We start from the raw sequence: 13,416 nt of genomic DNA, 5'->3' as shown, positions 1-13,416 counted from the left end.
TTCAGTGTACCCCTTTGGATTTGGTCAGCTAATAATTTATTTGGGACTTTTGCATCCAGCTTCATAGTCTAAATTGGCCAAATAAAAGCCAACTTTAAAAGGACAAGTTTACCTGCAATTTCACCAGTGAAATAGCTTGTCTTTCTCTTGTTTCCTTTAAAGATCTTATCCGTGTACATTACAATCTTAGTTATTTCAGCATACATAGTAAATCATATTTTTTTCACTAGACATCATATCTCTATGCATGCCACATAAAATACATCATTTTAGCAATTACAGTGGTGTCCTCTTTGTGATGATTGTAACTAACTACCCACTTGAGTAAACCACTTAACGCGTTGTGGTTTAAGAATTTTATTTTTTTCTTCCTAGATTAAGTTCCAAGGAGTGGGATCATCGGGTCCAAAGACAAGAACCTGTTTACGCATCCTGATCTCTTTTCCACAAGAGGCTTCTCAGTCCGCAGTGCCGTCGGCAGCGAGCGGGAACAAGCCAGCCTCGCCTTCTGCTTCAGGTGCGAGCACCCACCGGCCCGCGCGGTCCGATGGCTGCCCGTGCGCAGCGGTTCCGAATCGCCCCGCGCTCCACCCATTGTGACGCGAGTCCGGCGGCGGCGGGCAGAGCCGGGGCATGGCCGAGGCGCAGGAGCTACTGCTGCAGCTGCTGAAGGACAACCGCGACGGGCGCCTGCGGAAGCAGGAGCTGGAGGAGCTGGTGCGCGGGCTGGAGGCCGAGAGCGAGAGCCTCACAGCGCGCCTGCACGACCTGAGCGAGCGCGAGCGCAGGTGCGGGCTGCTCCTCACCTCGCCCCGGGCCTTGGGACCGAGCCGACGTGCGGGGGCACCGCGAGGGGGCTGGCATCCGGGCGCGACCCCGGGCCACGGAGCCTCAGTTTCCCCTCCTCAGCCTGCAGCGGCGGCGGAGCCAGGCGGCGCGGGCCCTGCGCGGGGAGGCGAGCGAGGCGGCGCGGGAGCGCGCAGACCGGGCGCACCGGCGGCTGGAGGCTGCGGAGCAGCACAATCAGGACCTGGTGGGGCGGGGCCCTAAATGGGGCGGAGCCTGAGGGGGCTGGACCTTGGACGGGGCGGGTCTCTGGATGGGCGGGACCAGTGGAGGGGGAGGGGCCTTGGATGGGGCGGAGCCTGCGGAGAGGGAGGGGCCTTGGACGGGGTGGGACCTGGTGTGGGGCGTGGTCTGAAGCAGGATGGGACCCTGGACGGGGCGGGGCTCTTGGTGGGCGGGGCCAGTGGAGAGGGAGGGATCTTTAATGGGGCGGGGACTGCGGTGGGGGCGGGGACCTCGGAGAGGCCCGGACCGCCCCCTCGATCCCGTCCAGGAGCAACAAAACCGTCAGCTGCAGGAGCAGTGGGAGGAGCTGTCAAGCCAGGTACCTTCAGGAGACGGCTTCCGTCTCACGCTTCCCCTAGGAAGCCCCGCCCTAGTCCCCGCCCCCATTTCCGCCGCGTCCCCGCCTCCCAGGATAATCCCCATCCCTAGAAGCCCCGCAAACCCCGCCCTCACAAGCCCCACCCCAGCTCTTTTACTATGGAGGAGAACAACTGAGTCAGCAGCGCGCAGAGCAGCAACTCGGGACCCAACTGGTGGCTTTGCAGGTGCTTGGGTGGGGCCCCGAGGGCAGGAGCGCTGGTGTGGGCGGGGCTTTGATGACCTGAGGGCGGGGCCTTGGGGCCGAGGACGGCCGGGGGAGGGCGGGGGCGGGCATGAACATCTTGGCCGGGCGGTGGGGCGGGGTCTGGCGCGGCGAGCTCGGGGAGTGCCGGGCTCCTCACCTTCCTTGGATCCTCCGGAAGAAACAACTGGAGCTGGTGGAGGCCAAGCACGCCAGGCAGGCGGAGGCCCTACGGCAGGTGCGGGCGGAGCCGGGTACTCAGTGGGAGGGTCGGCTTGAGGTGTGGGTGGGGCCTGGGCAGGCGCCGGACGGTGGAGAGGGCTGAGTTCCCCGAGTCTAATCAGGGCTCCCCTCATGCCAGAGCGCACAGCGGATGGAGGAGGCCTGGGCCAGCTTCCAGGAGCAGAGCGGAGTCTTGCAGGTGCCGCCCCCCTCCACTCGGAGAGTCGCTCACCTCCGACCCCACTGCGGCCTCCTCCCCCGGAGCTGCCGGGGCCTGCCTCACCAAGGTCTTCCCAGGTGTGAGGCCTCACTCCCACCCCCTCCAGGAGCTGCAGGGGAAGGTGATGGAAGCGGCGACTGCGCTGGACGCCCCGCAGGGCGGCCCGGAGCCGTAAGGGGGTTAGGACTGTCTGGTGTGGGGAGGTGACTGTGGGGCCGGACAGAGGGCACATCTCCATGCCTGTCTCCACAGGTGCGAGTCGCAGCCTCGCCGGGGGCAGGGCTGCGCGGGCTCACTCATGGAGGAGGTGGCCAAAGCGGACTGTGTGAGTGCGGGCCTGGGCGGGGACGGGCTGGAGCCGGGACCTGCCCCCGGGGCCGCCCCCACACACACGTGACCACCCCATCAGGGATTTTCCCCCCCCTCCCCCAGGGAGCCGCCCCTTGATACCAACCCCGCTGGGCGGCCACGCCTGCCACGGGACGGCCCACCCAAGGACCACGCCCGCATAGGGGACCCGCTCCGTACTGCCACGCCCACCACGGAGCGACGCGCACCCACGCGCCCCGCTCCCCCAGGGGGTTCCCCCCACCGCTCCCCGGCGCGGGGCTGTACGTCGCTCCCTCTTCCCCGCAGGAGAAGCGGCTGTTCGGCGGCGCGGGCGCGGCGGGCATCAGGTGAGCCGGCGGCGGGTGTGGCGCTGGAGTTTGGGGTCCTGGGTGCGCCCGGCGCCCCGCCACCACCCGTCTGCCGGTGCGTCGTGGTCCGCAGGCTGTGGGCGCTGGGCGCGCTGCAGACGCTGCTGCTGCTCCTGCTGGGCGTCGTGGCGCTGCCGCTGCTCTACCTGGCGCTGGTGAACCCCTCGGCCCTCCGCCGCGGGCTCATGCGCCCCGGCTCGGACGCCGCCATCCGTCGCCTGCGCTACACGCTGGCCCCGCTGCTGGAGCTGCGCGCGCGCGGACTGCTGCCCGCCTAGTGCATCACGCCGGCCGCGGCCGCCAGCACCCTTGTCTCCCGCGTGGTTTCTGGGCGCCAGGCTGAGGGGTGGGGGGGCGGGGGTGACTGGGGATGGGAGGGGAGAGGGGAAGGGGGGGGAGGGGAGAGGGGAGGGGGGACTGGGGAGGGGTGGCGGCAAGAGACGGCGAGACGCGGGGGTGGCGGCGAGAGAATGGGAGACGCCGGGGCGGGGGCGTCATGTGTCCTCGGGCCCAGCGGACGCCGGGTTCCCCCGGGCGGACCTTGGTCCCGAGAGGCTGCCGGGCCCTCGGTTCCTCCAGCCCCGCCGCCCACTGGGGAGGGGTAGGAATTGTTACTAAAGCCGCTCTCCTCTCCGGCGAGCAGAGCCCGGGGCACCGGCTGGCGGGTCCCCGCGGAGGTCCGTGTCCCGCTTCAGCGTGGTGGTTACGCAGACCCCGCGGCGCCCCTCCTCCCCTTGGTCCGCGGCGCTCTCCCGCGTCCGGGCTGTGCGGAGCGTGCGCGCTCACCCCTGCAGTCTTCGCGGGCATCGTCTTTTCATTTCTGTAAATGTTCTGCTTAATGGAGATGGACCTCGCGTTTCACTTAGTCTCTGATGCAGATGCTGCTCGATTTTTATTATTTACTTTTTTTTTGGTAGTGAAATTGTGTGTATCTTCTGTTCACACATACGTGCGTTTTTGCTCAGGCTTTTGAACAATCGTTTCCTTATTGATTTGCACTTGTTCTTTAGTCTTTTGGCGGTTAAATTTGTTCATGGACTTCTGTGCACAGTATAAGAATTGTGCGTTGTGTTCTAAAAATTCCGTTCTTGCCCGGAAGTCGTAAAGATACTCTCACACTTTAAATACTTTTCATTGGTGTAAACATTTTATCCATCATCCGTAGATGGGCATTTGGGTTGTTCCACCCTTTGGCTATTGTGAGTAATGCTGCAGTGAGGGAATTCCCTGGTGGTTCAGTGGTTGGGACTCGGCGCTTTCACTGCCTTTGCCTCGGTTGCATCCCTGGTCGGGGAACTAAGATACTGCAAGCCTCACAGCGCGCAGCGCGGCCAAAAAAAAAAAAAAGATGGTGCAGTGAACATGGGTGTGCAGATATCTGTTTGAGTGCCTGCTTTCGCTTCTTTTGGGTATTCACCCAAAAGTGGACTTGCTGGATCAAATGGTACTTCTGTTTATTTTTTTGAGGAACTGCTGCTGTATGGTGTCCCATCAGCAGTGCCCAAGGGGTCCAGCTTCTCCACATCCTCTACAACATTAGTTTGCTGTTTTTTTTCTTTCTTTTTTAATAATAGCCATCCTAATGGGTGTGATTTTTTTTTTTTGCTTTCAATTTTCAGGCTTTGCATTCTCTAGTTTTTATAATTTATAATTACAAAGTCTCATCCGTCACATCCATAAAACAAGATGTCCTAGGGAAGTCTAGCTTGTATCCATGTGCTCTCCACCCTGTTGCCCCCACTCCTGTGGAAGAAACACTTGATTTTTTTAATGGACTCTCCTTTCCCCCCTTGATAAGTGAACTCTGTACAGCCCCCCTCCCCTTTCCTGGTTAGCACAGTGCAACATGCGACTTCTCTGGCAGCTCCTCGCTTTGGGCAGTGTGGCAGGTGGGCCTTTCATTTACGCCACAGCCACCGTAGCCGTGGGGGTGTGTCCTCATGCTTCCTCAGCAAGGAGCCTTCTGCAAACGTCTGTTTGTATTTTGCCAGAGAATCTGTGAGATCCATTCCTCAAAGTGGGATTGTGAGCCAGGGGTGACCACATGCATGATATTTGGAGATGCCCCTGGTCACTTTCAGGGTCGCTCTGTTGCATTCCCACCCTCCCTGGCTATGGCCCCTTTCCCCACAGCCTCCCCCGCAACCCTGCATGTTGTCAATCTGATGGGTGAGAAAGGGCACTTCAGGGTGGTTTTAATTTGCATTTCTCTTGTGATCAAGGTTGAGCACATTTAAGGGCCAGGTGCATTTCTTTTCCTGCAAACAATTCATATCATTTGTTCATGTTAAAACTATAGGATTGTAGGGTTTCCTTCTCCCTCAGTTTTTTCAAAGCTCTTTTTAAGAATGCATTTTAGCTTCGAGATCTGTTGTGAATATTTCCCCAGTTTGTTTTTCGCTTTGTTCGGGGTGCTCTTTTGCTATCTATGTGTTGTTTTGGTAACAATTTGCTTTCCTCTACTGATCCTGGATTTTCTGGGTTACGAAGGAAACTGTTCCTGTCTTCTTCCAACACTTGCATGCCTCCTTAGTTTATATTCAGCCTGTTGTCTGCCTCTGGACGTAGGGACTTAGTACGGTTTAGGATGTGAGGACCTTTTGCATTTGTTTGATTGGGATTACACTGAAGTTGGAGATTGTTTGCAAAGAAATGTCTTCCAAACCTCGGACAACATCTCTCTCCATTTTTAGTTTTTCTCAGCATTTTGTGTTTTTTTTTTTTTAGTGTAAAGGTCTTTCATGTCTTTCCATTTATTCTGAGGGATTTTATGTTTGGGGTGCTATTATACACGGTATAGGATTTTTTAGTTTTAATTTCCAACTGTTTATTGCTGGCATATAGAAATACAATGACTTTTGTGTATGGACCTTGTAAACTGTGGTATTGCTGAACTACTCCCTTGTTAGTTCTTTGAAACTCTTCCGTAGCTTCCTCAGGATTTTATAAACAATCTTATTGTCTGTGAGGGAGGACTGTTTCTCTTCTTCCTTCCAAACAGTCTACACGCTGGCCACACACTCGGTACAAAGCTGATTAGAAGTGGTGAGAAGGAGTGCCCTTATCTTGCTCCGGATCTTATATTTCATCATGAATATGTTAACCATGTTTTTCTTAGAGATCTTTATCAGATTGAGGAACTGTTCTCCTATTTCTAGTTTGATTTTTTTTTTTGGCCATGCAGCACAGCTTGTGGAATCTTAGTTCCCCGACCAGGGATCAAACCCATGCCACAACAGTGAAAGCACCGAGTCCTAACCACTGCACGGTCAGGGAATTCCCAAGTTTGCTGATTTTTTATTATGAATGGGTGTTGAATATTATGCAGTGCTTTTTCTGCACCTATTGATCATATGGTTTTCTTTCTTTAGTCTGTTAATGTGAATGACCCTGATTACGTCTTAAGCCAACCTTGCATTCCTGGGATAAGGCCCACTTGGTCATGATGGTCCTTTTTTACACATTGTGTTCAATTTGCTGATATTTAGTTAAAGATTTTTGTGCCTGTGTTCACGAGAGGGATGTTGCCCTATCTTCTGATTTTCTTGGAAGGTGCTTGTCTTTTTTTTTTTTTTTTTTTAATTAGTTAATTTGGCTGCATTGGGTCTTAGTTGCGGCACACGGGATCTTCCATTATGGCGTGTGGGCTCCTCACTGCGGCACTTGGGCTTCTCTCCAGTTGCAGCCTTTGGGCTCTAGAGCACGTGGGCTTAGTTGCCCTGTGGCGTGTGGGATCTTAGTTCCCCCACCAGGGATCGAACCCACGACCCCTGCATTGGAAGGCGGATTCTCAACCACTGGACCACCAGGCAAGTCCCAGAAGGTCCTTTTTAATATCAGAGCTGAGCTGCCCTCATAAAAAAAGGAATAGGGAAGTGTTTGTTCCTCTCTTTTCTAAAGGATAGTGTATAATACTGGCATTATTGCTTCCTTACATATTGAGACCCATCTTGGCTTTATGATGAAAAAAATTACACCTCAATAATTTTGACACAGAAAAACATATGAGTCATCAGTGTTATGTAGCTCAGTGAATTTCCATAGAATAAGAAACAATGTTACCAGCACCTGATTCTCCCCCTGCCTTCCTAGTGGCTCCCTCCTTCAAAACTAACTTGTGTCCTGACTTCTAACACCATCAAATAATGGTGCCTGTTCTGGAACCTCAGATGGAGTCATTCAGCAAGTACCTTTTGCTCAGCAGCATCCACACTGCCTGCTGCAGTTGTTCATTTATTTCCATTATTGCCCTGTATTCTTCTGCATGAATAACCACAATGATTTCTCTCTTGTCCAAGAACATTTTGGTCATTTACAGGTTTTGTTTGTTAGGAGTAGTGACCTCAGGACACTATTTCCTGCACAGATTTCGTACGTCTGTCGGGTATGTGTGTAGGCAGGGAACTGCTGGCTTGAGCTGCTCAGCCTTGCTGGATGCTTCACACCCAGCAGCAGCAACTGAGAGTTCCAGGTGCTCCACATGCCCCAATGCTTGACATTATGTATCATTTTATGTTTCAGACAGGCAGGGGGGTGAGTGGGTATCACATTGTGGTTTTAATTTGCAGTGATGACTAATGAAGTTGAACACCTCTTACTATGTTTATTGGCTGTTTGGACAATGTCTTTTGTGAAATGCCTGTTCAGGTTTTTTGTCCATTTTTCTATTCAGTTGTGTCTTACTGATTTTTTAGTAGTTCTTTATATATTCTGGCTGTAAGTCCTTTGAACAGATATAGATAATTGCAAATATCTTCCCAGGTCTGTGGCATGTATTTTCATAGAGTCCAATTTAATTTTTCCCCTTTATAATTAGCGCTTTTTTGGTTCTGCCTAAGAAATCTGTGTGTGTTCTGAGGTCATCAAGACACACTTCTATATTTTTTTCTAAAAGCCTTTAAAGTTTACCTTTAACATACATCTTTCCAGTCCACCTGGAATTAATTTCTATGTCTGATGTGAGGTAGGCAGTCGAGGTTATTTTCTATACTGCTATCCAGTTAATGCACCATTATTGCAAAGACCATCTTTCCCTGACTGCTTTACAGTGTCTGCATGTATGTGGGTATACATCCCTGGACTTCATCTCTTCCACTGTTCACTTGTCTTTCCTTGAACCAGGAAGCCACAGTGTCTTAACTTCCATGGCTTAAGGATAATTCTTGATATCTAGCTTGTGGGTCAAGATCCAAATAGCTATATTTTGACCTTTGCATTCCCATATAGATTTTAGACTTGCCAATTTCCACTACAGAACTTTCTGGGATTTCGATTGGCATTTGAGGTGAAACTACAGATCAATTTGGGGAGAAACAAACATCTGTATAATGTTGAGTTTTCCAACCCATGAATATTTGTTTAGATCTTTCTTTCAACATTTGTAGTTTTCACTATTTCTTAGGAATAGGTCATTAGATTTTTTTCTTGGTATTTGATGTATGGGGTGCAATTGTAAATGGTACTGTTTTCATTTTTGTTGTTGTAAGATATATGTACACACACACATAATTGACTTTTGTATATTAATCTGTATCCTGAACCTTGACTATAGAATATATTCAGATTATTTTGGATTTTTATGTACACAAAGGCCATTTCTGCGTTTTATTTCTCCTTTCCAGATTCTTACACTTTTTGTGGCCTGACTAGACTGGCAAGGGCCCCCAGTGCCAAGTGCTGAACAGAGGTGGTGAAACACAGTATTGGCTAAGGGGACAGCTGTCAGTATATCACCTTTAAGCATTTCAGAGTTTTTTGCAGACACTCACATCAAGGGAGTGATGTTTTGGGTACACCCCGTCCTGAGCGTGGACCAAGCTTCCCCAGAAACTCCTCGAAGGTATCAGGCTCTTGGGTTGGTCTTTTGTCTCCTGCGTCATTGAAAGAGGAACTTGATTGTTCTTAAGATTTTAAATTTCGTTTTTTGTCTCTAAAGAAACCTATTTGCTTGTCAGCTTGTGTGGATTTAGATTTTTCTATCCAGTACTGTAAATAGCATTTCTAACTTTTCAAGATGTATAATTTGCCATTTTGCCGGAGTCTTGGACGTGCCATTCAATTGACTTTCATTTTAAAGCCAGTTTGACAGGCTTCCTTTCCAAGTATTGTGGTTTCAGATCAGTTCTGTGTTTGCGTGTGTTTCTACATTTTATAGAGTGTTTGTCCTGCACTTCCTATGCTCCCCCCTCTTCCTGGTCTTCTGTTTGATCTTTCTGGAAGTCACACCTGATATTCTGGTTTCCTTTCTACTTGAACGGGCTCACCTCTACCCACCTCCCCAAACACGACCTTAAAGCATTTAACTCGGATCATCCCCTTGGCTCTTACGTGTATTTTGTCTGGTGTTTCAGTTCCACTCTTTCAATTTCTAAGTATTTAGGGTTCTTCCAGATATCTTATAGATTCCTAACAATTCCGTGGGATCAGCCTGACGTGGTGAACAGGTACGGATGGGGTGCTGCTGCTGACGGACTGCGTTTCATAATCGCCATCAGGGCTACGTGTGTGACGGCATCCTGTGTTCTATCACTTGTGCAGAGAAGGATGTTAAAATCTCCAACTCTATTAGTTTATTTCTCTGCTGAATTTTGTCAAATTTTGCTTTGGAAACACATGTACACACAATGATGGTGAATCTATTTCCTCTACTTCTGTGTCAGGTCCATGACTATAAAGTGCACTGCTTGTCATCAGCATATAATTGGGTCTCACGTTTATCCATGTTTATAATTACTGCCTCCTGACTGGAGTGCTCAGTTGTCCATACTTAACAGAATTAATGATGCAGTGGGACTGTCGTCTGCTATTGCGAAACTTTTTGTCCCATGTTATTTCTTTCCTTTTTCCTTTCCTGCCTTCTTTTGGATTAATTTAATATTTTAAAAAGTTCTTTTAACTTACATATTGGCTACTTCTTTATATTTATTTATACTGTGCTTCCTGCAGCTGAGTGGGTGTTTTTCACCAACTCTGGAATCCTGTCATGGGTGACTGCAGTGTCTCATTCAACTCTCCTTTTCTTTATGCCTCATTTTTGGTAATTTCATTGTTCTGCCTTGCATTGATTGGTTTTCTCTCCACCTGTATCTCACGTGCTTTTAATTACTTTTTAAAATTAATTATTTTTGGCTGCGTTGGGTCTTTGATGCTGTGTGCGAGCTTTCTCTAGTTGTGGCGAGCAGGGGCTACTCTTTGTTGCAGTGCGCGGGCTTCGCATTGCAGTGGCTTCTCTTGTGGCGCACGGGCTTCTGTACTTGTGGCACGTGGGCTCAGCTGCTGTGGCTTGCAGGCTCTAGAGCACAGGCTTAGCAGTTGTGGCACATGGGCTTTGTTGCTCCGCGGCATGTGGGATCTTCCCAGACCAGGGCTTGAACCCATGTCCCCTGCATTGGCAGGCAGATTCTTAACCGCTGCGCCACCAGGGAAGCCCTTACCTGCTTTTTAACCAATCTTTTGTGTGACTTATTTCTAGATATTCTGTCATCGTTTTTTTAGTTTTCGGTCTTCGGAGGGTCATGTGGGTGGGGATGGACACTGTGGGGAGGTTGGTGCATGAGGACGGTGGTGTCCTGGAGTAGAGGACCTGAAGGTGGTCGAGAGGGACACCGGAAGGACCGGAGCAGAGGCAGGATGCAGAGCAACGCCTGCGGAGGAGAGATGAAAATGGGGCGGCTGGGTGGCCTCTGTGGCAGCCCTGAGAGCCATCAGGGAAAATACAGTGTTATTTTCGGTACATCTGTGCTGTGGTGAGTCGTCTTTGTGAAGCTCACAGCCAGGGCACCGGAGATGGCCCCTCGTGGCTGTGAGGCTCCTGGGCGGGTGGCCCCCACCCCCAGCTAAATGTGCACTTAATATTGGATTGGTTCCAACGCATTTTTTTGTTTTTATTTTGTTCACGTTGGTTGAATCTTAGATTGAATATAATTTTTTCCATTTTTTATACACAAGAAAATACTTCATGTACCTCTGAGACAAGACAGGTAGGGAATGTGTCCAGCGCAAGCATAGCTCACACCTGCGCAAAGACTGGCTCTGATTGTCATTCCAGCCACATGGGCCATGTAGGCGACACCTTGGGAGGCAGCGGGTTGCCGGGCTCTGCAGGGGCATCTCGGCCCATCTGTCCATCAGATGAAGTGGCAGGCCGTGCGCAGCAGCAGGCAGTGATTGCGGCACTCTGCCCCTCAGTAGGGGATGTCATTCTGATAGTACTGGATCATGTCATAGGTCCGGCTCCTGGGAGCAGAGGGGATTGTGAGGGGCCTGTGCTGGTCTGGGAACCCGACTCTCTGAGCTGCCCTGCTACCCCCCTGGAGGCCGAGTGCCCGATCGTGGACTTTTTGTCCGCCCGTCAGCCCCTCTCTCCCTGGGACACTTGCTCCCTCACCCATGGCCACAGCCTCCCTGTTATGCCCCATCTCCTCCTTGCTCATGGGCCCCAAGACGATGCCCTTCCTCAGCCAGACGGCTGCCCTCGGTCCTGGGGCCTGGGATGTGGCCCGGGGGTGCATCTGTAGGAGTTGACTCCCAGCCCTGGGGCGTGGCACGTGGCTGGAAGGTGTCTGTGCGCTCCCCCCTCCGCCCTGCCCCCCACCCCCCCGTCCCCCCGCCTCACATCACCATCAGGAGAGCCTGCCTCATGCCGCCTTCCAAACCCCTTCTGCTACCCTGAGCCACCCCACTTCTCTGCTCCCCAGTCAGCAAAACCAAGTGGCGCTCCTGTGCCACTGGACCTCGGCGGGTCCACCGGAGCCAGTTCTCTGTCCCCAGGGTATGGGCCTGGGGCCTCTGCACCTCCCGGGGCCTGGACTCCCCTCGCTCACCCCATTGTTGAGCCTAGAAACCTCAAGGCCACCTTCGACTGTCACAGCCCCTGGGAGCCTGTTCCCAGGCCTGTCAGTGAGGCCTGGCCCCACCGCTTCTAGTGGCCCCAGTTCCCCCACCAGGCCCCTCCTGTCATGGCTCCCACAGCAGCTGAAGGGTTGAAGCCTCTCAGAACTCACTTCCTGCCCCGCTGGGCCGGGCGTCTCGGGGCAGTGCATCCTGTCACCTGGCCCAGGTGTGGGCCTGCACAGGTGCCCACTGAACACTGGATAGGTGACACGGGTGTGTGGGTGGGGCAGGATAGGGTGACTTGCCTGTTGCTGAGGAAGCAGCTCTGAATGACCTTCAGAATGAAATTCGCGGCCTCTCGCTCTGTCATGTTGGGGCTGAACCTATGCCTGGCGGGGGGAAGTGCCGTGTCAGGGCTGCCGCCCCCAGGGCTCCAGGCTGCCCTCCCCGCAGGGACATGGTCTGGCCGGTGGGCTGCACTTAGTGGCCTTGCCTCCTGTGGGGACACCGTTCCCAGCTGGCCTCGAGGGCTTGAGCCCCTTCCCAGCACCTCCCAGGCCCAGGGGCCTGTGGCCAGGGTAGGACTGGCAGGGGGCTGAGCCACTGCAGCCCCAGGGCTTGGCCCAGACACACCCTTGAGGGACGAAGGGCCGCAGAATACATCCTCCGCCTAAGCCAAGGCACCTCACACACTGGAGGTCTGGGGACAGCACCTCACCCAGGACCCCGTCTGTCTGGGCGTCCAAGGGGGAGCACTTGACCTCGATAACAGTCTCCGTTACCAGCACTCGAGGGGCTCCCATCTCAGGGGACAGCCGCCCCCAAGTGGCCTGCCTGCTGGACCTACTTCAAGAGCTTGATTGTCTGGCCGCGGAAGCAGGGAAGGCCCGTGTCCAGCATGAGAGTGACCAGAGAGACGACGGCGTCCATGTAGGGCCTGGGGAGAGGCAGGGAGGGAGGTGGACAGAGGCCAGCCTGGGTGGAGGCCCTGCCTGTGGTCAACATGCAGCCCCTGCCCAGGGCCTGCCCTCGGCCCCTGCCGTGGTTCTGTGCCCGGCTGAGGAAGGGATCCTCCCTTCTTGAAGGGAACCGCGTATGCGCCATGCAGGCTTCAGCAGACTCGGTTTGGAGTCCAGGTGTCCCCACACTGCTCTGTGGCTTCGGCCACATGACACTTGGAAGCCAGGACTTGAGTCCCCGGCACGCAGCCTGGGGGTGCAGGGGCTCAGGCTAGGGAGGAAAGGCAGGTGGGGTGCTCAGAGGGGCCCCAAGGTGTCGGCAGGAGAGGCCAAGCCTAGGAGATGCAGAACATGGCGGGTCACTGATGCCTGGAGCAAGATGCTGCTGGCACAGATGGCAGAGACGTGACAGGAAGGCGAGGCCTCAGGGGACCTCCCAGGCATCACCCCCGCCCCAACCCCAGTCCTGTGTCCACCAAAGGCCTGAGATGACCCGAGGGGAGCTTTGAGGGGTGGGCGGGGCTTGCTGGATGAACGGGCCCAGTATGGAAGTCCCTCTGCCCCCTGCCCCATCCGTGGGGCTCACCGCACGGCCAGGTAGCCACGGACACACATCTCCATGAACCACTTGAAGGGGGTGGCCTCCATCTTGCCCCCCATGATCATCACCATCTCGTCCGTCAGCTTGATGTCCGGTTCCCAGCCGAGGTTGCCACCCGGGGAGCTTTCAAACATGAAGCCAAAGTCTGCAATACCCCAAAGAGCCATCGTGCTGGGATCAGCTGCAGGGCAAAGCTGGGTGGATGCCCTGTAGCCGCTGTTTCCTGGGGACGCTGGGGAGCAGTGGCTGGA

The 13,416-nt window shown here is 53.6% G+C and overlaps 2 protein-coding genes across 8 annotated transcripts in view; one reads left to right on the top strand and one right to left on the bottom strand.

Annotated features, from left to right (window-relative positions):
* Positions 1-633: 633 nt before the first annotated feature.
* Positions 634-10,415, top strand: LOC112064064 (transmembrane protein 191C). The gene is made up of 10 exons (XM_028485271.2): positions 634-788; positions 910-1,033; positions 1,156-1,390; positions 1,501-1,616; positions 1,815-1,871; positions 1,995-2,054; positions 2,182-2,246; positions 2,328-2,400; positions 2,712-2,752; positions 10,245-10,415. Exons 1-10 carry the CDS (start codon positions 634-636, stop codon positions 10,348-10,350), a joined length of 1,032 nt encoding a protein of 343 aa, XP_028341072.1. The 3' UTR covers positions 10,351-10,415.
* A 40-nt stretch (positions 10,416-10,455) lies between these two features.
* Positions 10,456-13,416, bottom strand: part of LOC102988352 (phosphatidylinositol 4-kinase alpha) — a 41,103-nt gene continuing 38,142 nt past the window's right edge. For 2 of the 7 annotated variants that reach the window (XR_008616671.1, XM_028485268.2), the window contains exons 34-35: positions 13,151-13,310; positions 12,549-12,899 (exon numbers count right to left, since the gene is read on the bottom strand). Coding sequence is in view for 4 of the 7 variants with exons in the window: in XM_028485268.2 (XP_028341069.2) it covers positions 12,836-12,899; positions 13,151-13,310 (224 nt within the window). In the remaining 3 variants the exon portion in view is untranslated. The other 5 variants (XM_028485266.2, XM_055082913.1, XM_028485267.2 and 2 more) reach the window with 5 other exon arrangements.

The sequence above is a fragment of the Physeter macrocephalus genome, unplaced genomic scaffold (assembly GCF_002837175.3).
Source record: "Physeter macrocephalus isolate SW-GA unplaced genomic scaffold, ASM283717v5 random_289, whole genome shotgun sequence".
NCBI lineage: Eukaryota > Metazoa > Chordata > Mammalia > Artiodactyla > Physeteridae > Physeter > Physeter macrocephalus.
This window is presented reverse-complemented; position numbering and strand designations above follow the sequence as displayed.

What these genes read in the sequence shown, in the direction of transcription:
- LOC112064064 (XM_028485271.2), top strand. Translation starts at nt 634, where the DNA reads ATGGCCGAGGCGCAGGAGCTACTGCTGCAGCTGCTGAAGGACAACCGC. An exon ending in CTGAGCGAGCGCGAGCGCAG is followed by an intron (nt 789 to 909) that starts GTGCGGGCTGCT and finishes TCCCCTCCTCAG; the next exon opens with CCTGCAGCGGCGGCGGAGCC. An exon ending in AGCAGCACAATCAGGACCTG is followed by an intron (nt 1,034 to 1,155) that starts GTGGGGCGGGGC and finishes GCCTGCGGAGAG; the next exon opens with GGAGGGGCCTTGGACGGGGT.